Source organism: Ylistrum balloti, unplaced genomic scaffold (assembly GCF_031769215.1).
Source record: "Ylistrum balloti isolate Yb309-2 unplaced genomic scaffold, AGI_CSIRO_Ybal_v1 Utg370186, whole genome shotgun sequence".
In the NCBI taxonomy this organism is placed as follows: Eukaryota; Metazoa; Mollusca; class Bivalvia; order Pectinida; family Pectinidae; genus Ylistrum; species Ylistrum balloti.
The window spans coordinates 756837-782272 of record NW_026782169.1 but is presented as its reverse complement, the minus strand read 5'-3'; the positions used below and the strand labels follow the sequence as shown (position 1 = coordinate 782272).

Below are 25436 nucleotides of genomic sequence, written 5' to 3'. Positions count from 1 at the left end.
AGGGATGTGAGAGGTTATAGTGATGTGTAGGGATGTGAGAGGTTATAGTGATGTGTAGGGATGTGAGAGGTTATAGTGATGTGTAGGGATGTGAGAGGTAATAGTGATGTGTAGTGATGTGAGAGGTTATAGTGATGTGTAGGGATGTGAGAGGTTATAGTGATGTGATGTGTGAGAGGTTATAGTGATGAGGTTATAGTGATATAGTGATGTGTAGAGGTTATGTGAGAGGTTATATAGTGATGTGTAGGGATGTGAGAGGTTATAGTGATGTGTAGGGATGTGAGAGGTTATAGTGATGTGAAGGGATATGAGAGGTTATAGTGATGTGTAGGGATGTGAGAGGTCATAGTGATGTGTAGGGATGTGAGAGGTTATAGTGATGTGTAGGGATGTGAGAGGTTATAGTGATGTGTAGGGATGTGAGAGGTTATAGTGATGTGTAGGGATGTGAGAGGTTATAGTGATGTGTAGGGATATGAGAGGTTATAGTGATGTGTAGGGATGTGAGAGGTTATAGTGATGTGTAGGGATATGAGAGGTTATAGTGATGTGTAGGGATGTGAGAGGTTATAGTGATGTGTAGGGATGTGAGAGGTTATAGTGATGTCTATTGATGTGAGAGGTCATAGTGATGTGTAGGGATGTGAGAGGTCATAGTGATGTGTAGGGATGTGAGAGGTTATATTGATGTCTAGGGATGTGACCCAGTATTGTTATATGTAGAAATGCTATATAGTATTGCAGAATCATAAGAGGTATACCAAGATTTATTGATTACTCAGGGCTTAATATGGAATTTACATATCATTTAAACAATTAACAGTTGTATGTGTTTGTCAAAACATGTAGCATATATGTTTTAGGTGTAATTTGATAATTAAATATTTATGGAGATGAGACCAATAGATCGTTGTATGTGAGTGCTAATTGAACAGTAAGTGGTTCCCATCAGCAGCAACATGTCACAGGATCATTGATTTACAAGTGCTTGTTTTCCTGATAAACAACTTCAAGTGATGCTTTATGAAGAGTTAAAATTACAGAATGCCAATTTGATAATTTTCAGTGTTTTGAACTACTTATGACTTAATAGTGTTTATTGGACAAAGTAATGAGGTTTAATGACTGCAGTGATGTCGGTTAATTCTGATTGATCTTATAACTATCATGTTACCTGTGTGATAATACCCATTATTTAAAGTTTGGATATGACACACCTGTAATATGATCAAGTAGGGCTGGGTTTGTTTGAAGGGTCCATTGTTTCATGGTGATGTTGTAACTTCTCAGTTCCATGCATTGTGACATCATCAAAGAAAGAAATATTGAGTAAAATTATCACCATATTAATTTTGACCAGTCTTAGGAAAAGTTATTTTCATCATTATCGATACTTACAAAAGAATTGAAAGAATGTCATAAATGTTTATTTAAACATTATCACAAAGTTCATATGAAGGTCATTATTTAAATTTCAACCAATGAAAATGTTCCTACCATGTTGGTCACATGGGAGAGGAGATAGGTTTATCACCATGGCTGTTTACCTGAGGTAGCTGGTCAAAAAATGTTTGTCTTGAAGAGTTTTAAGAAAAATCCTGCACATGCATACAACTTACAAAGTTTTGTACCTGTTTCCTTGGTATATAAAACAGATGGAAACAATGAGATATCAAATATTTATAATTTAGAAAAAAAAGGTACAATACTCTGGAAAGTAGTATTTCAGGCTTTCAGCAGGGATCAATTTGAGGCTTTATAATTCCTTTTGCAGCATTAATTATCAGATTTGTTCTAATTAACATGGATTGGTCTTATCCACAGTCCTATTCATGTATTGTTTCCTTACATTACAGACCTGCTTCTAACAAAAAGTACATTACAGACCTACTTCTGACAGAGAGTACATTACAGACCTACTTCTGACAGAGTACATTACAGACCTGCTTCTGACAGAGTACATTACAGACCTGCTTCTGACAGAGTACATTACAGACCTGCTTCTAACAGAGTACAGTACAGACCTGCTTCTGACAGAGTACATTACAGACCTGCTTCTGACAGAGAGTACACTACAGACCTGCTTCTGACAGAGAGTACACTACAGACCTGCTTCTGACAGAGTACATTACAGACCTGCTTCTGACAGAGTACATTACAGACCTGCTTCTGACACAAAGTACATTACAGACCTACTTCTGACAGAGTACATTACAGACCTGCTTCTGACACAAAGTACATTACAGACCTGCTTCTGACAGAGTACATTACAGACCTGCTTCTGACAGAGTACATTACAGACCTGCTTCTAACAGAGTACAGTACAGACCTGCTTCTGACAGAGTACATTACAGACCTGCTTCTGACAGAGAGTACATTACAGACCTGCTTCTGACAGAGTACATTACAGACCTGCTTCTGACAAAAAGTACATTACAGACCTGCTTCTGACAGAGTACATTACAGACCTGCTTCTGACACAAAGTACATTACAGACCTGCTTCTGACAGAGAGGACAATACAGACCTGCTTCTGACAGAAAGTACATTACAGACCTGCTTCTGACAGAAAGTACATTACAGACCTGCTTCTGACAGAGAGGACAATACAGACCTGCTTCTGACAGAAAGTACATTACAGACCTGCTTCTGACAGAAAGTACATTACAGACCTGCTTCTGACAGAAAGTACATTACAGACCTGCTTCTGACAGAGAGTACATTACAGACCTGCTTCTGACAGAAAGTACATTACAGACCTGCTTCTGACAGAGAGGACAATACAGACCTGCTTCTGACAGAAAGTACATTACAGACCTGCTTCTGACAGAGAGTACATTACAGACCTGCTTCTGACACAAAGTACATTACAGACCTGCTTCTGACACAAAGTACATTACAGACCTGCTTCTGACACAAAGTACATTACAGTCCTGCTTCTGACACAAAGTACATTACAGACCTGCTTCTGACACAAAGTACATTACAGATCTGCTTCTGACACAAAGTACATTACAGACCTGCTTCTGACAGAGAGTACATTACAGACCTGCTTCTGACACAAAGTACATTACAGACCTGCTTCTGACAGAGAGTACATTACAGACCTGCTTCTGACAGAAAGTACATTACAGACCTGCTTCTGACACAAAGTACATTACAGACCTGCTTCTGACACAAAGTACATTACAGACCTGCTTCTGACAGAAAGTACATTACAGACCTGCTTCTGACACAAAGTACATTACAGACCTGCTTCTGACAGAGAGTACACTACAGACCTGCTTCTGACAGAGTACATTACAGACCTGCTTCTGACAGAAAGTACATTACAGACCTGCTTCTGACACAAAGTACATTACAGACCTGCTTCTGACAGAAAGTACATTACAGACCTGCTTCTGACACAAAGTACATTACAGACCTGCTTTTGACACAAAGTACATTACAGACCCAATTTTGATAAACAATTTACTTACTGAATCAACATATTTTAGCTTTTCAACAAATATTTATGGAAATATGAAGACAACAAATTTTACTTATAATTTGCCCGAGTGCTTTTTGTATGTGTTTTGTATGTTTGAAGTAAAATAGATGTATTTATGTTACAGTACAAGATCTTGCTCTACTCAGTAGATGGGCGTTGTTTGGCTAAGTACAGTGCCTATGATAATTCCTTGGGCATCAAAAGCGTGGCATGGAGCCCTACAAGTCAATTCTTGGCGATCGGCAGCTATGATGAAAAGGTATGCTAACTCTGTGTTACTAGGCATTTAAGTCTTGCTTTATATTCACGCTAATAGAACCTAGAAAAAAACCTTGTTTTCAGATGTCTATTTTAGGTTCCATTAACGAGTCCCATTCAAAATTATTTTGTATCTTTCGGACAAAACTTGAATTTTTCTTGCAATTTACGACTTAAATTTCTTTCCCCATTCATGAATTTTATTTCCTAAATGAGGCAAAAATGCAAGATCACAAACAAGTAAAAAATTGCCCAATGTTAATGTGATATATTTCATACTTTACTGGTCTATTTCTACTGTACAGTAATTGAATTCACGATAAAACAAAGCATATCAAGTCTTACATCCCTGCTGTTAAAACTGAAAGGCAGTTTCATTTTAGAATTATATAAAAAATTATCAGTATCTTAAAATCTTTTCAGAAGAAGTATGTGGAATTAAATAATAAGGCTTGAAATGAGACATACCTTGAGTAGCATGGTATTTTGACGACACGTGGTATATTGGCTATATAAGCCTGAGAATCCAACACAACACAGTTATCTTTGTTGTGTGATGTATACCGAGAATTGAGGGTTACATGTCGTTAAACTGTGGACCTGTCACATCCCTGGGAGTTTCAAGCCCCAGGGCTGATAATGACACGGCACAAACCCCTTAGGGTCAGTGTGGGCTCTGTGGCTAGCTGATAATGATTGCGATCTCATGGATTCGGAGGACAAGCACTGATAATGTTAAATGTAACATATAGATTGAGTTAAATGTGATGTACTACATTATTTATTTAGGTAAACAAAAGGATTGGTTTAGGTTAAGAATCAGAAAATGAAAAGGAAGTGTACTATTCTACTTTGAAATGATGTAAATTTCGAAAAGGGATGTTTGCCTAACGTGTATGTTAATTGAGGTCATATCAGTTAATCAAATTATGTGATACATAATTATTTTAAGTGCAGATGATATTTTGATATTATTTACATATATTGTATATTTGTTTTCTATGGTGGTACATTTAGGACATAAATATTATTATTACCTGTACTAGTTACCTGAAGCATTCAACATCACTTCTCAAACACTCTACATATTTTCTGGAGCACACAACAGAAAAGTGTGATACTTAAATGTAGTGTATAAATTTCAATACTGATTAATTCATTCATTGCACTATATATTAGTGTCATGCTTCTTTGTTCAACGCTCAAGAAAATGTATCAAGCTTTCAAGATATCAGTTTGGCCTTCCAGATAATATGTTGAGTGTTTGAGATAGTGAGTCATGCACTTTAAATAATATAACTAGCGCTCGAGATAACTAATACAGAAAATAATATTTTTCATCTCCTAAATGTACCACAGTAGTTTAATCTGACTGTGTGCGTCAGTCTTTGTTTTCTGGTTTGATTTCGAGTCTGTGTTAAATGGCCCCAGTCTGATCCAGATTCAGTGTAAAATGGCCCCAGTCTAGTCCAGATTCAGTGTTAAATGGCCCCAGTCTAGTCCAGATTCAGTGTTAAGTGGCCCCAGTCTAGTCCAGATTCAGTGTTAAGTGGCCCCAGTCTAGTCCAGATTCAGTGTTAAGTGGCCCCAGTCTAGTCCAGATTCAGTGTTAAGTGGCCCCAGTCCAGATTCAGTGTTAAGTGGCCCCAGTCTAGTCCAGATTCAGTGTTAAGTGGCCCCAGTCTAGTCCAGATTCAGTGTTAAATGGCCCCAGTCTAGTCCAGATTCAGTGTTAAATGGCCCCAGTCTAGTCCAGATTCAGTGTTAAGTGGCCCCAGTCTAGTCCAGATTCAGTGTTAAATGGCCCCAGTCTAGTCCAGATTCAGTGCTTTTAAAAGTTTATGTAATACTGTTAATGTAACCATCCAGCAAACATCCCCAGACAGAGACTTTTGATTCATGGTGTTAATTTACAAGCATATCAGATAAATCTAAAAGAAATTTTTACGTATCTAATGATCTAGATATATGATAAAAAACAAACATGTAAACATCACAGATAGTGTGTGTTTACAGCACTGTTGTCAACCTATCAGTGGTTGTCAGTAGGAGACAGATGTCGCTTCCCATCAGGTAACTTGTAGTAAGTCAACAGAACTTTCCACTTTGTACCTGGCTATCGTTTGATAACAGGGTCTTAAGGAATAATGTTATCTTGTTGACTTCTTGTTGATTTAATCTATATCCTGTTAAGAATGAAGAAATGATACACAAAAATGATGAACACCTTTCAATACAAATTAAGAATCAGAGACAGCAGAGTAAAATAAAGAATTAAACTGCATCATACAGCAGTTTCGTCCTTGATGTTAAGTGGTCAAAATTTTGAAATCAAGCTTGAAGGAACCATAGTACTGTATTGATAAATAACAACTTAAACTGCATCATACATCAGTTTAATCCTTCTAGGACTCATCATTGATGTTAAGTGGCCAAAATTTTTGAAACCTCAGATGACCTTATAAGCATAGAAATAATTATGCATTACCAAATATCAGAAAATTAGATGGAACACTTGATATTTTGTCAGGTGAAGAGATTAAAATTATAAGATCATTGATAAATTAGACCGTTATTAATTAAAAGTTATTAAATTACTAATGGGGCTGGTGGTATAGAAGGCCCCTCACGACTTTATATCTGTATCCCACTTTCTTCCATTACTTCATACTATATACTCCTATCATTTATCTGCTGAAACGCAGAAAGGCTGTAATAGTGGATGTGAAACATGTTAAATAAATAAATAGATAAATGAATAGATCATCAATTAGTGAAATATTTTTAGAGGGAATATTTTAATTTGTATAATATATTCTGTTGGCTTTGCTATTATATATCATTGCTAAAATACTTGTTCTTCAGTCTCTATATTATCATGTCGGCTAGTTTTCAGGTCAGTCACCTACCTGTACAATACCTGCAGTGACCATTTCTGATGCATATTTTCTAAATTTAGCTCCTAATTAAGTGCCAACATGGAAATGTTCCTGAACCATAAATCTGATGTTCAAGAGACATTTAAATTTGTGGCAAAGCTTTAATGTCTGTAGACTGTGACCAAGTTGTGGTCAACTTTATTTCATTGCCATTTAAAAATGATTGTCAGGAAATGCACTTTTAAGTAATCTATTTAATATACATTGTCAGGTAATTTCTAAAACCTGGAAAGCTAGGCCACAATCCACACAATCTAAGGTATATGAAGTACTTTCTCATTAACCAGCTAATGCTTTGTACCTAGCACTTTTCTCCCTGAGTTAATGATGTAAGATGGTAATGGACCAGGAGAAGTTTTACTTTCAGTTGTCTCGGCCCGAGTTTCTGCCGTCGTTACCAAACTTAACTTACGTCAGTGCTATTGTCAACAACACATAACAAATGCTTCATTGACTGACACCTGAATGCAGTGATAATTGTTGACACTCAGTTGATGTATGTAAGTTTTAGATTATTAAGGTGACACCTACAATTAATAAACGTTTATTGCCTATAAAAAAAACCATGGTCACAGTATTACTCTTAACAAGGTCTTAAAAAAAATTGATCTATTCCAAGTAAAGTATTTTCGCATGGAATTTGTGTCAGTGCTCTCTTGCATGTAAGCATTTTAAAGAAGATCCTTTAAGCTGAAATAAAAACCAACTCAGTAGCACATGAGTATAGATGAGGCTAGTACCTATGGTTAAGTTTACTTTCAAAACTTTTAAAATCATATTTAGCATCAAAAAATGAAAGTTTATATGTATCAGAACAGAGATGCACTAATAGGATTGGAAATGATTGTCTTTTCAAAATCAATGATAGGATGTAACCAATATGATCAATTCCCTGTCCAGCCTGGAGCTCTGTGATCTGGACTATTACACTTACTGAAAAATCATATATTTCTGTGGTGCTCAAATTTTATGGGTTTCCAAAAATGTACTTTTTTGTTGGTACTGGTGATTAATTTTGTGGTTAAATCTTGCTCACATAACCACAAGTATTTTATAATTCATATCAACTTTTATTTGTTCATGACTTTGTGGATATATATTTGATAGATAGATTTAGATACGGTACCATTGAATTCAATGAAAAGAATGCCTCCACAAATTTATATAATGTACTTATCTGGAGATCTTTATCAAAGCAAGATGTCTTTATCAAAGCAGGATGTCTTTATCAAAGCAAGATGTCTTTATCAAAACTGGATGTCTTTATCAAAGCAGGATGTCTTTATCAAAGCAAGATGTCTTTATCAAAGCAGGATGTCTTTATCAAAGTAGGATGTCTTTATCAAAGCAGGATGTCTTTATCAAAGCTGGATGTCTTTATCAAAGCTGGATGTCTTTATCAAAGCTGAATGTCATTATGAAAGCTGGATATCTGTATGAGAACTGGAGATCTTTATCAAAGCAAGATGTCTTTATGAAATCTGGATATCTTTATCAGAGCAAGATGTCTTTATGAAAGCTGGAGATCTTTATCAAAGCAAGATGTCTTTATGAAAGCTGGAGATCTTTATCAAAGCAAGATGTCTTTATGAAAGCTGGATATCTGTATGAGAACTGGAGATCTTTATCAAAGCAAGATGTCTTTATGAAAGCTGGATATCTGTATGAGAACTGGAGATCTTTATCAAAGCAAGATGTCTTTATGAAAGCTGGAGATCTTTATCAGAGCAAGATGTCTTTATGAAAGCTGGATATCTGTATGAGAACTGGAGATCTTTATCAAAGCAAGATGTCTTTATGAAAGCTGGATATCTGTATGAGAACTGGAGATCTTTATCAAAGCAAGATGTCTTTATGAAAGCTGGAGATCTTTATCAGAGCAAGATGTCTTTATCAAAATTGATATAATCCACAACAATGTAGTAAATCAGAGATATTACACAACTGATTAAGTTGTCAAGTGAGCATCCTTTAGATTGTCAGAAAGAATCACAGAAACAAGAAAGAAGGAAAAACAGGATGAAAGAACTGATTTTAAATACGAATGAAATGATATAAATGAAAACAATTACTTACCTTGGTCAGTGAGCATAAGATTATTTTGTCGGAATAAAATGTAGTCACCTTACCTTTACACTTAATGTTATAAACATTTGTAAGTCAGAAGTAATGATCAGGTGAATTTTCTGATAAATAATCACCATTTACAAGTGGTATGCTGTTTTCCTTTAAGAGATATGCTAATCATTTTGACCTTTGACCTTCTCTGCAGGATGCATATTTTGTTGTAGTACTGTGATGTGGTGTTAAATGTCTTAGCATTTTGATGGCTTTATTATTGACTTAGCTGTTAGTGTAGAGTTGAGATAATCCCCTCCCCCCACTCCCACCCCAATTTTTTAGGTGAAAGGGAGGGTGTATGCAAATGAATGAAATTACAACAAATCTTGAAGTATTATGTTAAACACTTTCTGAATTATTTAATGTAACTAATGTAAGGATGAGAAATCATAAATACCAAATTTCATGTCCAGTTAAATATTTAAATAATATCCATTGAATATTATCCAAATTAAAGGACAGTTACTGTAATGGAAGGAGGGAAGTTAATTATATTGGTAATTAATTTAGTCACAGTAATTACATTTTGGCTGATAGGTGGTACAAGTTTGATGAAGATGTGGTCAGCTGCAAGTTATTGTAAAATGTCTGGAGTACAAACACATAAATTGTCTGGTGACATACAGTGCAGGTAATATTTTAGATAGCAAAGAGGGAACACAGGAGGAAACATGTACCAGGGAGAGGAAAGAGAATGTAATTTACTGTAGGAGGGAGGGGTAAGGCAGGCTGTTTAGATGTAGGAGGGAGGGGTAAGGCAGGCTGTTTAGATGTAGGAGGAAGGGGTAAGGCAGGCTGTTTAGATGTAGGAGGGAGGGGTAAGGCAGGCTGTTTAGATGTAGGAGGAAGGGTGTTTAGATGTAGGAGGAAGGGGTAAGGCAGGCTGTTTAGATGTAGGAGGAAGGGGTAAGGCAGGCTGTTTAGATGTAGGAGGGAGGGGTAAGGCAGGCTGTTTAGATGTAGGAGGGAGGGGTAGGGCAGGCTGTTTAGATGTAGGAGGTAGGGGTAAGGCAGGCTGTTTAGATGTAGGAGGGAGGGGTAAGGCAGGCTGTTTAGATGTAGGAGGGAGGGGTAAGGCAGGCTGTTTAGATGTAGGAGGGAGGGGTAAGGCAGGCTGTTTAGATGTAGGAGGGAGGGGTAAGGCAGGCTGTTTAGATGTAGGAGGGAGGGGTAAGGCAGGCTGTTTAGATGTAGGAGGGAGGGGTAAGGCAGGCTGTTTAGATGTAGGAGGGAGGGGTAAGGCAGGCTGTTTAGATGTAGGAGGGAGGGGTAAGGCAGGCTGTTTAGATGTAGGAGGGAGGGGTAAGGCAGGCTGTTTAGATGTAGGAGGGAGGGGTAAGGCAGGCTGTTTAGATGTAGGAGGGAGGGGTAGGGAGGGGATGTAGGAGGGAGGGGTAAGGCTGTTTAGTTTAGGCATGTTTAGATGTAGGAGGGAGGGGTAAGGCAGGCTGTTTAGATGTAGGAGGGAGGGGTAAGGCAGGCTGTTTAGATGTAGGAGGTAGGGGTAAGGCAGGCTGTTTAGATGTAGGAGGGAGGGGTAAGGCAGCCTGTTTAGATGTAGGAGGGAGGGGTAAGGCAGGCTGTTTAGATGTAGGAGGGCGGGGTAAGGCAGGCTGTTTAGATGTAGGAGGGAGGGGTAAGGCAGGCTGTTTAGATGTAGGAGGGAGGGGTAGGGCAGGCTGTTTAGATGTAGGAGGGAGGGGTAAGGCAGGCTGTTTAGATGTAGGAGGGAGGGGTAAGGCAGGCTGTTTAGATGTAGGAGGGAGGGGTAAGGCAGGCTGTTTAGATGTAGGAGGGAGGGGTAAGGCAGGCTGTTTAGATGTAGGAGGGAGGGGTAAGGCAGGCTGTTTAGATGTAGGAGGGAGGGGTAAGGCAGGCTGTTTAGATGTAGGAGGGAGGGGTAAGGCAGGCTGTTTAGATGTAGGAGGGAGGGGTAAGGCAGGCTGTTTAGATGTAGGAGGGAGGGGTAAGGCAGGCTGTTTAGATGTAGGAGGAAGGGGTAAGGCAGGCTGTTTAGATGTAGGAGGGAGGGGTAAGGCAGGCTGTTTAGATGTAGGAGGGGGGTAGGGGCTGTTTAGATGTAGTGTTTAGATGTAGGAGGGAGGGGTAAGGCAGGCTGTTTAGATGTAGGAGGGAGGGGTAAGGCAGGCTGTTTAGATGTAGGAGGGAGGGGTAAGGCAGGCTGTTTAGATGTAGGAGGGAGGGGTAAGGCAGGCTGTTTAGATGTAGGAGGGAGGGGTAAGGCAGGCTGTTTAGATGTAGGAGGGAGGGGTCAGGCAGGCTGTTTAGATGTAGGAGGGAGGGGTAAGGCAGGCTGTTTAGATGTAGGAGGAAGGGGTAAGGCAGGCTGTTTAGATGTAGGAGGGAGGGGTAAGGCAGGCTGTTTAGATGTAGGAGGGAGGGGTAAGGCAGGCTGTTTAGATGTAGGAGGAAGGGGTAAGGCAGGCTGTTTAGATGAGGGAGGGGTAAGGCAGGCTGTTTAGATGTAGGAGGGAGGGGTAAGGCAGGCTGTTTAGATGTAGGAGGGAGGGGTAAGGCAGGCTGTTTAGATGTAGGAGGGAGGGGTAAGGCAGGCTGTTTAGATGTAGGAGGGAGGGGTAAGGCAGGCTGTTTAGATGTAGGAGGGAGGGGTAAGGCAGGCTGTTTAGATGTAGGAGGGAGGGGTAAGGCAGGCTGTTTAGATGTAGGAGGGAGGGGTAGGGCAGGCTGTTTAGATGTAGGAGGGAGGGGTAAGGCAGGCTGTTTAGATGTAGGAGGGAGGGGTAGGGCAGGCTGTTTAGATGTAGGAGGGAGGGGTAAGGCAGGCTGTTTAGATGTAGGAGGGAGGGGTAGGGCAGGCTGTTTAGATGTAGGAGGGAGGGGTAAGGCTGTTTAGATGTAGGAGGGAGGGGTAGGCAGGCTGTTTAGATGTAGGGAGGGGTAGGAGAGGGGTAGGCTGTTTAGATGTAGGAGGGAGGGGTAAGGCAGGCTGTTTAGATGTAGGAGGGAGGGGCTAGATGGCAGGCTGTTTAGATGTAGGAGGGAGGGGTAAGGCAGGCTGTTTAGATGTAGGAGGGAGGGGTAAGGCAGGCTGTTTAGATGTAGGAGGGAGGGGTAGATGGCAGGCTGTTTAGATGTAGGAGGGAGGGGGGGTAAGGCAGGCTGTTTAGATGTAGGAGGGAGGGGTAAGGCAGGCTGTTTAGATGTAGGAGGGAGGGGTAAGGCAGGCTGTTTAGATGTAGGAGGGAGGGGTAGGGCAGGCTGTTTAGATGTAGGAGGGAGGGGTAGGGCAGGCTGTTTAGATGGAGGGAGGGGTAGGGCAGGCTGTTTAGATGTAGGAGGGGTAGGGGGCTGTTTAGATGTAGGAGGAGGGGTAGGCAGGCTGTTTAGATGTAGGAGGAAGGGGTAGGGCAGGCTGTTTAGATGTAGGAGGGAGGGGTAAGGCAGGCTGTTTAGATGTAGGAGGGAGGGGTAAGGCAGGCTGTTTAGATGTAGGAGGGAGGGGTAAGGCAGGCTGTTTAGATGTAGGAGGAAGGGTTAGGGCAGGCTGTTTAGATGTAGGAGGAAGGGGTAGGGCAGGCTGTTTAGATGTAGGAGGTAGGGGTATGGCAGGCTGTTTAGATGTAGGAGGAAGGGGTAGGGCAGGCTGTTTAGATGTAGGAGGAAGGGGTAGGGCAGGCTGTTTAGATGTAGGAGGAAGGGGTAGGGCAGGCTGTTTAGATGTAGGAGGAAGGGGTAGGGCAGGCTGTTTAGATGTAGGAGGAAGGGGTAGGGCAGGCTGTTTAGATGTAGGAGGAAGGGGTAAGGCAGGCTGTTTAGATGTAGGAGGAAGGGGTAGGGCAGGCTGTTTAGATGTAGGAGGAAGGGGTAGGGCAGGCTGTTTAGATGTAGGAGGAGGGGTAGGGCAGGCTGTTTAGATGTAGGAGGAAGGGGTAGGGCAGGCTGTTTAGATGTAGGAGGCAGGGGTAGGGCAGGCTGTTTAGATGTAGGAGGAAGGGGTAGGGCAGGCTGTTTAGATGTAGGAGGAAGGGGTAGGGCAGGCTGTTTAGATGTAGGAGGAAGGGGTAGGGCAGGCTGTTTGAGATGTAGGAGGAAGGGGTAGGGCAGGCTGTTTAGATGTAGGAGGAAGGGGTAGGGCAGGCTGTTTAGATGTAGGAGGAAGGGGTAGGATGTAGGAGGGAGGGGTAAGGCAGGCTGTTTAGATGTAGGAGAGAGGGGTAGGGCAGGCTGTTTAGATGTAGGAGTGGGGTTAGGGAAGGCTGTTTAGATGTAGGAGGAAGGGGTAGGGCAGGCTGTTTAGATGTAGGAGGAAGGGGTAGGGCAGGCTGTTTAGATGTAGGAGGAAGGGGTAGGGCAGGCTGTTTAGATGTAAGAGTGAGGGGTAGGGCAGGCTGTTTAGATGTAGGAGGAAGGGGTAGGGCAGGCTGTTTAGATGTAGGAGGGAGGGGTAAGGCAGGCTGTTTAGATGTAGGAGGAAGGGGTAGGGCAGGCTGTTTAGATGTAAGAGTGAGGGGTAAGGCAGGCTGTTTAGATGTAGGAGGAAGGGGTAGGGCAGGCTGTTTAGATGTAAGAGTGAGGGGTAGGGCAGGCTGTTTAGATGTGGGAGGGGTATGGCAGGCTGTTTAGATGTAGGAGGAAGGGGTAGGGCAGGCTGTTTAGATGTAGGAGGAAGGGGTAGGGCAGGCTGTTTAGATGTAGGAGGAAGGGGTAGGGCAGGCTGTTTAGATGTAGGAGGAAGGGGTAGGACAGGCTGTTTAGATGTAGGAGGAAGGGGTAGGGCAGGCTGTTTAGATGTAGGAGGAAGGGGTAGGGCAGGCTGTTTAGATGTAAGAGTGAGGGGTAGGGCAGGCTGTTTAGATGTGGGAGGGGTATGGCAGGCTGTTAAGATGTGGGAGTGGGGTTAGGGAAGGCTGTTTAGATGTAGGAGGGAGGGGTAAGGCAGGCTGTTTAGATGTAGGAGGAAGGGGTAGGGCAGGCTGTTTAGATGTAGGAGGAAGGGGTAAGGCAGGCTGTTTAGATGTAGGAGGAAGGGGTAGGGCAGGCTGTTTAGATGTAAGAGTGAGGGGTAGGGCAGGCTGTTTAGATGTGGGAGGGGTATGGCAGGCTGTTAAGATGTGGGAGTGGGGTTAGGGAAGGCTGTTTAGATGTAGGAGGGAGGGGTAAGGCAGGCTGTTTAGATGTAGGAGGAAGGGGTAGGGCAGGCTGTTTAGATGTAGGAGGAAGGGGTAAGGCAGGCTGTTTAGATGTAGGAGGAAGGGGTAGGGCAGGCTGTTTAGATGTAAGAGTGAGGGGTAGGGCAGGCTGTTTAGATGTGGGAGGGGTATGGCAGGCTGTTAAGATGTGGGAGTGGGGTTAGGGAAGGCTGTTTAGATGTAGGAGGGAGGGGTAAGGCAGGCTGTTTAGATGTAGGAGGGAGGGGTAGGGCAGGCTGTTTAGATGTTGGAGGGAAGGGTAGGGCAGGCTGTTTAGATGTAGGAGAGAGGGGTAGGGCAGGCTATTAAGATGTAGGAGAGAGGGGTAGGGCAGACTGTTTAGATGTGGGAGGGAAGGATAGGGCAGGGAAGGCTTTTTAGATGTAGGAGGGAGGGGAAGGGCAGGCTGTTTAGATGTAGGAGGGAGGGGTAGGACAGGCTGTTTCGATGTGGGAGGGAGGGGTAGGGCAGGCTGTTTAGATATAGGAGGCAAGGGTAGAGCAGGCTGTTTAGATGTAGGAGAGAGGGGTAGGGAAGGCTGTTTAGATGTGGGAGGGAGGGGTAGGGCAGGCCGTTTAGATGTGGGAGGGAGGGGTAGGGCAGGCTGTTTAGATGTGGGAGGGAGGGGTAGGGCAGGCTATTTAGATTTGGGAGAGAGGGGAAGGGCAGGCTGTTTAAATTTAAGAAGGAGGGGTAGGGCAGGCTGTGTAGATGTAGGAGGGAGGGATAGGGCAGGCTGTTTAGATGTAGGAGAGAGGGGTAGGGCAGGCTATTTAGATGTAAGAAGGAGGGGTAGAGCAGGCTGTGTAGATGTAGGAGGGAGGGATAGGGTAGGCTGTTTAGATGTAGGAGGGAGGGGGAGAGGAAGTGGGGGAGAGGAAAGATGTGTTGACTTGATGGAGGAAGGAGTGGAATGATCACATGATCTAGCTGTATGAGGGAGGAGGTGGAGTAAATTATTGAGCTATAGGTGGGGGGGTTGGGGTTGGGTTGGGTTGAATTATTGATTTACAGTGTTGATGTATTTCATTATATTTTTCAATATTGACAGCAGGTAACTGCTATATATTAGAGTGAAGAATTTGAAAATCCAAGTATCCAAATTTCACATACATTTCATTATTGAATTATTATCCATATCTACATTAGCCAAAAGTTTACTCTATGCTACTCGGTAGATTTACTCAATTTCTTACTGAGTTTCTGAAATTGTGAAATTCACGCAAGGTAATAACAAAAATGTCTCTGATCCTTTGAGATGTTGACAATTATTGAATGAAAGATATATTTATAGAAGCTAGCATAGATAATACTGATAAGTATGAGATTTAAACAGTATAAACTTTTAAAGGTAATAAGTACTAAAGCAACAGAAAATAATGATAAAACACTTTTCTGTGTGAATTGTACCGCCCGTGTCCTGTTTGTACATGTTGGGATAGGGACGCTACTACCGACTCGGGTGTCTGGTGTGTGTATAGGTGTCCCTATTGAGAGTCACTGAAGGGAACCAACACTGATTCCCATGTTGTTACCCTGGGTTACAGATGATTGATTTGCAGAAAATTGAGAATAATTTTTTTTTGAAGTTTATGTGGTATTTACTGTGTAAATAGGGATTGCTTTATCATGATGTGGTGATGGCTAATGATAATGATTATTCCATATAGTGATTTTTATTTGTAGTAGTTTTTTATTACTGTATGCTTGATGGACTGACAGAAATAAATATAACATTCTATTCAAGGTTTAAGCACTCTAGCACTTCAGCACAAAAGAAATAGTTTACCATGTGTTGTCAACATCCCTTCATCTGATACATTGTCATGACCTTTCTAAAATCAAGGTTTTTAAACAGAGGATTTTGATCCATTCTGTGTTATAGTTATCACATATGTATGTATTTAGATGTGGTTGTGTGTTTTGTTTGAACATAAATTTAACTATACTAGATCCAGAAAAAGATCTTGATAGTTTTTTAAATACTGATCAAAAAGAAAGAAGTGAGATTAAAACGATAAATCAGATTATGATATGGTCAATATACATCAGGTTGAGCTGATGAAATCAGGCAAGTTGGTAACTGTTTACCCTTAAGTCAAGCTTTTGAAAAAAATACATTTGTGCATTTGCTTAAGACAAAAATTTATATTTAAATACTGTAACAACTTTTTTTTGTTGATTTATCAGATTTTGAAACTTGTCTGATCTTATGGTTGATAAAAATATAAGGAGTCCCCCAAATTTTTGGATTGGTAACTGTTCCATGGTGTGGAGGAGGCAATGAGATTAAAGACACAGAAAATGACCCAGAGTTATTGTTACTATGAAAACCGGCTTGTAACGGTATCTTGTACATTCTATACCTTTCCTTAGGCCAGTTAGTGGTTAGGATCATGATTGCTTTGTCATGTGAGGTTGTCTCCCTTGAATGGCATGTAAATTATAGTTCCAGATATTAAGAACAAGTTTTACAAGAACAAATTTGGTCTTGTGCTTAGATTATTTATGTACAACATTGTCTTAATATTGAAGTTAGTTCATATATAGATCAGAAAAAATAGAAACACCTTAATTTGATGTGAAATTGTAGTGTGAACAGAAATGACTATAAATGACAGATTTTTGTAGTTTTTAACTAGTTAAGTTAAAGTCAAAACTGATTTCTATTTCACAGGTGAGGATCCTGAACCACATAACATGGAAAACAGTAGCAGTGCTTGATCATTCACCTGTCTTAGAGACCAATAATAATGTTGTAAGTATAGCTCATTTGTTGATACAGATCTGGACCGGTCAGGATCTAGCACTGGTCAGCTGACACCTCGTATTCAGGCCTTTCATATACGCAACTGGAATGAATTTGTCACTGGGACACGAAAATTTATCCAGCCAAAAGGATTTTCCTTGGCTACTCTGGTTTTCCTCACTTGTTCTGACACCAAACATGTCTCCGTTTGGTCCAGCAGGATTAGAAAATAAATGTTTATATAACCTGTTTCATTATTGTTATACAGGTATAATGAAGTTGATTTATTTTTTTTAAATTTGTTTCATAATTGTTACACATGAAGAAGTAAATTTATCTATGATCTAATGGACCTGATTGTGGTGTTCCTGGTGAGAAGTGTGGTGTAACAGTCATGATTGCTTGTTCCAGTGTGTTAACACTGTGCTGTCTTGTGTTTTATCAGATTGTGTACAAGGAGGTGGAGACACGAGTGCCACTGCCGTCCTCAGAGAATATGGATGCACCTACTGCAGCACTTTTCACTGCTCAGAGCAAATGTAAGTTAGAGTTATAGAAGTTCAGGCTTATTATCAGAAATACAGGTTGGGACTGTAGCGTTTCACTTCATCTTAGTCTCTGCATAAGTATACTACTTCTGCATAAGTGGGAAAATGATTTTTACTCCATCTCACAGTCCCTACACGGGTACTGCAGCAGGGGCCTGAAGTTTTTCACTCTATCTCACAGCTCCTACACTGGTACTTAAGGAGGGGACTGTAGTTTTTCACTTCACCTCACAGTAGCTACACGGGTACATAAGAAGGGGTCTGTATTTTTTCACTCATTCTCTCATTCCCTACACCACTACTTCAGGAGGGGTCTGTAGTTTTTCACTCTATCTCTCATTCCCAACACCAGTACTGCAGGAGGTTTTGTAGTTTTTCACTCCATTACACTGTCCCCTCACTGGTACTGCAGGAGGAGTCTGTTTTACTACTAAACAATTTTTCAAAGAAATCGGTTAATATAAAAAGCAGATAGCCCTTTAAACAGTTTGATTTGGCAATAGTTTGTTTTTACTTTACATTCATGACATCAGTGCACATTTAAAACCACCAAGTATTCATGACATTACGTCTTCCCTGCTGTACAAGAACTAGTTATGGTTTACAGTGTAAGGGAGATAACTCTCTGTATCAATATAAATTAAGAAAACAAATGTTAAGTCATCTATTGTCCAAGATGACAGAGGAATAAATGTCAGCGATTTTTTGTCCAAGTTGCCGTTGACAATAGTATCATTGTTTGGATCGTCTTTCATTACAGATGAGGTGGAAGATTTCCCGGTGAAGATACCTGTAGTTAAGCCGGACACTACCAAAGCTAACCCTAGACTGGGTGTAGGCAGTGCAGCCTTCAGTTGTGACTGTCGCTACATGTACACCAAGAATGGTGATTATATCCTCCATTCTTACAATTACTACATTTCATTCCCAGTCTGTGGACAGTAAAAGTTGGTGAATATGAATGAACAGATTTTATCTTTTTTTTTTTTTTTGCAATTTACATGTTGATAACAACATTATTATTGTTCATCAATTTTTAAAAAAATGTATATATTGATGTGTATAGACAAAACAGAACCCTGCATCTGAATTAATGATGAATGTCTTACAATGCTGCTTAAAATATCTGATGGGACTCGTTGACATGTGTGCTTTGTGTACTACAGATAACATGCCCCACACCCTGTGGATATGGGACGTCCAGAGACTTTCCCTCTGTACTGTACTCATCCAGGCTGCTCCCATCAAGTGTAAGTGACAATGTCTTACATCCTGTGCGTCCGAGACATCCAGAGAATTTCCATTTGTTGCCTTGTATTTCCACTACTAAGTGTAAATGCTTCACTGATTGAAACACCCCAAGATCTTTTCTATGTAGTTGTCATCGGTCATTTGTGAAAAAAATTTTGTGCATCAAACTGTCAATTTGGAGACTTTGACTGTGTAGATATTATTTAAGTCTTCTCAATAAAAGATATTCAAGACATTGGAGATTTTGAACATCAATATCACGTTTAGGTCCTGATGACCCGAGAGTATAGCTGAAGGTCTATATTTAGAGATTAAGCGATACATATGTGTATGGAAAATGTAAAGCTTCTATCTGTTTTCTACTGATTGTTTTTCTACTGACTTGCATATACAACAAAGTAATTAAATGTAAACTAAGTATTTCCACACCTTTTCCCAATAACTTTAATTTCAGCATATCCACTCTGTAAATCTATCATGTCCGCCAATCTCCCAAGAGTTTACATTTTTGTAGGTTTCTAGGGATAATTCTAGAGAAATTCTGTTTAGTGGCCGCCATAGTAAATATGCAAGGAAGTAAATGTTTTGGGAAAAATTAGTTAAAATACTTAGTTTAGAACATTTGATTGCCTCAACACATTAGGCAAGGAAAAAGGAAAATGTTTTATCTTTCCATCAATGTATTATTCATAACTATAGCTCTGTTGTAAACTTTATCAAATCATTGACAGAATGACAACCCATACATGGGTCGCTCACATTCCGTATTTGTATATAGGAAGGAATTCTGACCACAACAAGACAAAACTAGAATAACAGATAGGTAGTCAGAACCCTTTGGACTAGTTACTATAACTCCAGGAAAACAGGTTCATGTGCTGCTTTTTGGATGGAATATGTAACCCTTGTATAATACGAGCTGTTTATCCCACTGACTTAGCATCGAAAAATTTCTCTTTTAGTTCTTTTCATTTTACAGCATTATTATCTAGGCTGGCAGTCAACAGTTCCATGGGGTCAGTTCAAAATGGAGGCTTTGAGTTAATATTTTATCTCATATAAATCATGCACAGAAGAAATTTGTGATAGTAGGAACACTATATTATAATTTGTATTTGTAGGTGTGAGTTGGGACCCCCACCAGCCACGTTTAGCCGTGTGTACTGGTACCAACAAACTATACATGTGGTCCCCTGCTGGAAGTCTCTCCGTGGAGGTACCTGTTGAGGGTTAGTAATTCAAGTTGTAGAGTAAATGTTTTATGCCTCAAAGATGCAGCAGAAATTAAGTTTGGCTTAAATGTAGAAAGACTAAGATTGAAAAATTTGAAGTTATGCTTAAATTATTATTACAATGTACAACTAGAAATTTTCATCTCTTAAAAGGAGAACTGTTGAAGAAGCTTGCTTGAAATTTGTTTGTTGTAGGAAATAAATCATCCCAAATTGGGTCTGCATGTTAAACATTATAAGGTTCTATTCTAGGAGGGCAACTTATCTCAATGTCTTCAGTTCTTTAGATGGTACATCGCAGAGATGCTTCTAAAGTATTGCTTTGCAAGATTTCTACATTTCCCATCACTACAATCTCAAAATTTAAATTATCTGCATCCTTTTTTACAAAAAATTACTGATATCCCCTTTCTCCTGTTTGGCTGCACCCAAAACTGTTTCCATTATTAAAAAGCACTCCACCTGGCCGTTTGGCATGGCAAATTTGATTGGATATTAAATAGCTGTAAGACCAATCAGAATTAGCCTTACAAATTGATGAAATTGTGTTGTAAGTGATACATATAAGGTTTATATTCTTTGTTTATTCATGAGATTAATATTAATATCCAACATAGTCTAAACTTGATCTTGTATTTTATGTGTTTACAGGTTCATTTCCTGTCCAATCGTTGAAGTGGCATCCCGAAAGTAACACAATTCTGCTGTTAAGTAAGGATCAGATGTGTGTATGCTACCTTACAGACAACAAGAGTATCAGCAGCTGACAGCCGTCTAGATGATCGATATAAAACCGTCCTGTAGTGCTATACTAATCTATTATATACAACATTCCATGTTATACTGTTCAGTCATTACCAAATTTACTTCATTTTCCTGAAAACTTCTTCAACTACATTGATACATTAATACAGATTTTCTGGGAATGAGCAGAAAAGAAAGAGTTTAAACTGAAATAATCTGCATTTGCTGATTTTGGACATCCTCTCCTACAAACTTTGATAGGAAGCAAATTGATTGGGTATCAAGTTTGGGTTTTTCAATGACTGGAGATGGGATTTTTCAATGACTAGAAGTGAATTTCACACTTTTGAAAAGATGTGAAATCAATACTTTGTATATATATATATCTATATACATATAACATAAACCTGTACATTCCAGTTCAACACTTCTGAAAATCACATACTGAACAGCCAAAAGATGGAACAGTTTCTAGGGAAATCAGATTTGAATAAACGATGGGTCTCTGCCCCTTGGGGCCTGCAGGAGCAGGGCCCAATAGGGGAAACAGAACAAATTCTTTAAAATTCTACTCCTCCTGTAGGAATGATTGAATTTTGCCCAAATTTGGTCTGAAGCATTGTTGGGGGAGGAGAATTAATGTTATATAGACTGTGGGTCTTGGCTCCCTCGAGTAGAGCCTAATATTACAAATAGGGCAAATTCTTCAAAATCCTACTTCCCAAGTAGAAATGATGTGGTTTGATTTTGGTCTGAAGTAAGAATGGTTTGGCTGACCCCCCTCAAGGACTGAGGTGTGGGGTCCAAATGTAAGGAAGCAATTTCAGCCTAGCAAAACTAGGTGAGCAGCAATACAGGCCCTATAGGCATCTTGCTTATATCTCTTGGTGTTAAATTGTATTTTAATGTATCGAAAGGAGAATGTTATATATACATTTATGATTGATATGAAAGCTTTGCTGATTTTATTTTTCTACATATATATATGAAAATGTATAAAACTGAACAAACTTTCTGAGAATAAGGAGTGGTTGTGAAGATGTTTTTCTGTAAAGGAGGAGATGAAACAAATTTATGTTACTTAATCATTCCATTTTATACGCAATTCCTTGATAAATATTTTGTTGCTATGGTGATTGTACAGATGTACATAAATGTGTGTATGGCCACTTTCGTGTAACCCAATTGAAACGGTTCATGTAGTCTGGAATTATTCCACTCTACACTGTACTGGATGTTGGACCTGATAAATGTAAAGCTTAAAATACAGTTCGGAATATTCTGTCAATTAACTAAATTAAGATACCATCCATTTCACTCTTACTTTATATGAGAGTGCATCTACCCTACTTTATGCTGAAATTCTGAAAACTAATGATATTCAGCAAGTTAGTTTCAGACATTACGGCTGTACCCTTATAACTGGACATGCCAAATATTCCGCATCCAGCCTTATTCCCGATCTGTTCCTGGTGTTTCAACCACTTACACGAAAGCAACCTATACCTGTGTTTTGTCCGTCCTTAATGTAAATGTAGTATACTGCTTAGATCAGAAAAAGATTATTGTGATTGCTGTATAGTTACAATATTTGTGTGTAATGCACGATATTGAAGAAACCAAACAATATCCACCCTTACCTGCAAGACTACAAATTGATTTGTTAGACAACTCTTTCAGCAAAACACCTTATATCTTCTTGAGCAAGGGATGTTCAATATGAAACTCTCCTTGAGAGATTGTAAAAGATCGAAACTTAATGAAGTAATTTTGAAAAAGAGATGCAGATATGGGAAATGAAACACAAAAAACTTTTAAAACAAGGTCTTTATTTGAGCAGAACCGTGTTGCTATTTACAAAATTGAAGAAGGATTAAAGATTTTGAGAACAAAGTTGTTCAATGTTTCTTGTTTTTAGAAGTAATTTTAGACCTTAAGGTTTGCTGATGACAATATTAACATTGTGTGTTAATACAAACAATAATTTTGATTTAATTTAAAATGTAATGCTACGTTGCTTCATTAGTAGATTTGAGTGTAAGTGAAACTGAATCTGACTTCTGTGAGAGAAGAATGAAAAAAAAAGGTTCATTTCTTATCAAATGAGATTTTATGAAACAAGTCTTGGAAGTGATTTTTTTTTTGCAGTTAAAATTAAAACATGAAAGACGAGTTTCACAGAATCTCATACAAAAAGAACACAAACATAAAAAAGAGTTCAATTTTTACAGGTTTTCAATTCAAAACAAGGACAAAACTTAACAGAGACAGACTTTTATTGCCCATTTTCAATTCACTTCAGTTCATAACTTGCATTTGTCCATTTCATGACATCACATTAGATTTCAGACTGGTGCAGCCAATAGAAAACACTACCTGGTATTTACACTAGTGACATGTGCGAAAATGGGCAAATTCACTGTTTGAAAGGTGGATTATTAATGTTTAGCTTAGGATTGTGGGAATTGATGTAAATGTTTGTGGGAATTGATGTAAATGTTTATACTCTAGCCGTACTCTGATTGTAAGTTATATGCTTTAAGCAATAAAATTGAAATCACATTAATCTGACATATATACTTAAATCTGAAATTTTAAAACTTTTTGCTATGAATTATAATTGCACTAATTGCAGCTACATATTAATTATTATGGATGCACTAGTTCGCTGAAAGTAGATAATGTACTGAAATCTGACTGCGCCAAATTTGGTATGTTTATAACATTAAAAAGTTATTTGTAATCCACTCTAAATGTGTGTACATATTGTAGTATAATATATTCTGTTATATGCAAATTATCAAAGAATTAAGCAATAAAATTGAAATCACATTAATCTGCTATGTATTGTTTTATATATACATGATACTACAACAAACTCCTAGCATATTGGTATCAGATGGTATGGTATGAAATTGTAATTTAATGAAATGACACTTAATTGAATTTACATTACTCAATTACTTCACAATACAATAACACTTGATATATCGTTTATTGAAAATCAACTGAAATAACGTTAATTAATCAGTAAGTACTGTCGAAGACAACTTTTAAATCTGAAATTCAGACATTGCAATAGTCAAGAGTGTGAACATGAAGATTCAATGACATGTTGATACAGTTTCAAATTTGACACAAGAGTCCCAGGGAGCTTAAAAGTCATCTGAATATAGATACGATAATATAAAAAAAAATGCAGCATTAGTGTTATTGGGAACGATCAGTAAAACCATTCTGAATATTTTGGCAGTTATGGTAACAAAAACAACTCTGATAATTTCAGTTTTTCTACACTCACAAAAGTTCAATGATTAGTGATGACACAAGTAGAATTGGAAAATGAGATCGAAACATTGTCTTGTGAGATGGCAGCCACTCAATCCCACAGGTGGAATTTTAGAAATAGGAGTTCAGGAAAACCATGATTAAGCAAAAAATATGATACAAATTGGCTGCCACAGTTGCATCGTTTATAGTTTTGATAAAAAAAAAATAACAATACTATGTTTGTTTATTTTCCTCATCATCTCCATAACTTTTCAGCTCAGTGCCACCAGGGGTACTAGAGAATTTAACAATATGTTTTTCAAATTGTTCGTCATGGCAGATAAACCCAGCAAACAAACGAGGAAAAATTCTTATAACAGACGCTAAAGAAATCTATGAATAATCAGTGAATAAATGACTTTCCTAAATAACCGACTTCAAAAGATTCAAGTGAAAGAATATACGCAAGAGGCTTATGTACAAGGGGTAAAGAATGATTTGTCTCCGACTGTTGTGGCATGGAGAGACTCCTCTGTAATTCCTTTGGCCTTCAAATCATCCAGAACCCTATCTAAATAAGTAGGGTCAGGGTATCCATACCTAGAAATAAAAAAAATGGATATGAAAATCAGAGATTTTGTTCACAATATATATCCTGTCTCCTTGTATCAGCTAATACTGTATATTAGCTGAGATTTTTTTTTTTTTTGTGATGAAGAAAGAACGCGAGAACCCAGGCAGAGGGATCTTGCACAATAATCCACTAAATTAGCTTTATAGCTTCTATGCAAGACTTATCTTTTCCTTTACTTTCCCCTCCTTTTTCCTCTTAATATGATAACAAGAAAAGTCCTATGTATGAAATCTAACTTTTCTGAGTGATAGCAACATCAAACTTCAACTATGCAAATCCAAGATGGTCTCCAATCAGTCGTTTTGTTTGAATAGACCCAAAATTGAATCGAATGAGCCTAGGGACAAAGGGGAATGTATACACATTAATTTATGAAAATCCTTTTTCGTACTTCAGGAAACGATTTGTGATTAATCTCAATCTGAGCATACAATACAAGGGAAGAAGTACATTTATAAAGTTTGAGGGACATCATTACAGTCATCTCATGAAATACAGCTATCATTTCTATATTTTAAGGAAAAAGTGATAAAAATTTTTCAATTGCCAAAGTCCAAGTTGGCTTTTTATTGGTCAATTTGGGGGGGTGGGGGCGGAAGGGGAACGGGACCCACTGCATATGTTAGTACTTCTCCAAAAAGAGATCTATGAGGACATCAGTGCTCACCAAGGAAATCCTTGTGTAGGAAATTTGAGAAAGATCAGTAATGTACTTTTCAAGAAATAGTGATAACATCACAGTTTTAGGTATTACTGGAAACAACAGAGAGCGGATTGGTATTATAAAGCATGTTCTGTCAAGGTCTTGTAGATAAATAACAGACCTTTTGTCTGCATGCGGAATGCATGTGAAAAGACACAACTATCGTTTAAATGTTGACGGAGACCGATGTTTATTTCCTGGAACTTTTTGTAAAGCCAGAGTTCTGATGTTCATTGACTCCAGACCAACAGAAGAAAGTCTTTGGAATGTCGGAATAATTTGGACTAGATCGTAATAGTAAAAGCTCCAATAGATATAGATCAT

The 25436-nt window shown here is 39.1% G+C and overlaps 1 protein-coding gene across 1 annotated transcript in view; it reads left to right on the top strand.

Annotated features, from left to right (window-relative positions):
* LOC132551200 (WD repeat-containing protein WRAP73-like) overlaps window positions 1-21378 on the top strand; it is a 53853-nt gene extending 32475 nt beyond the window's left edge. The window contains exons 8-14 of the mRNA XM_060215312.1: window positions 3617-3751; window positions 16659-16739; window positions 17176-17269; window positions 18039-18164; window positions 18445-18528; window positions 19651-19758; window positions 20413-21378. Of these exons, the coding sequence (XP_060071295.1) occupies window positions 3617-3751; window positions 16659-16739; window positions 17176-17269; window positions 18039-18164; window positions 18445-18528; window positions 19651-19758; window positions 20413-20528 (744 nt within the window). The 3' untranslated portion in view covers window positions 20529-21378. The remainder of the gene's footprint in view (window positions 1-3616; window positions 3752-16658; window positions 16740-17175; window positions 17270-18038; window positions 18165-18444; window positions 18529-19650; window positions 19759-20412) is intronic.
* The last annotated feature ends 4058 nt before the right edge of the window (window positions 21379-25436 follow it).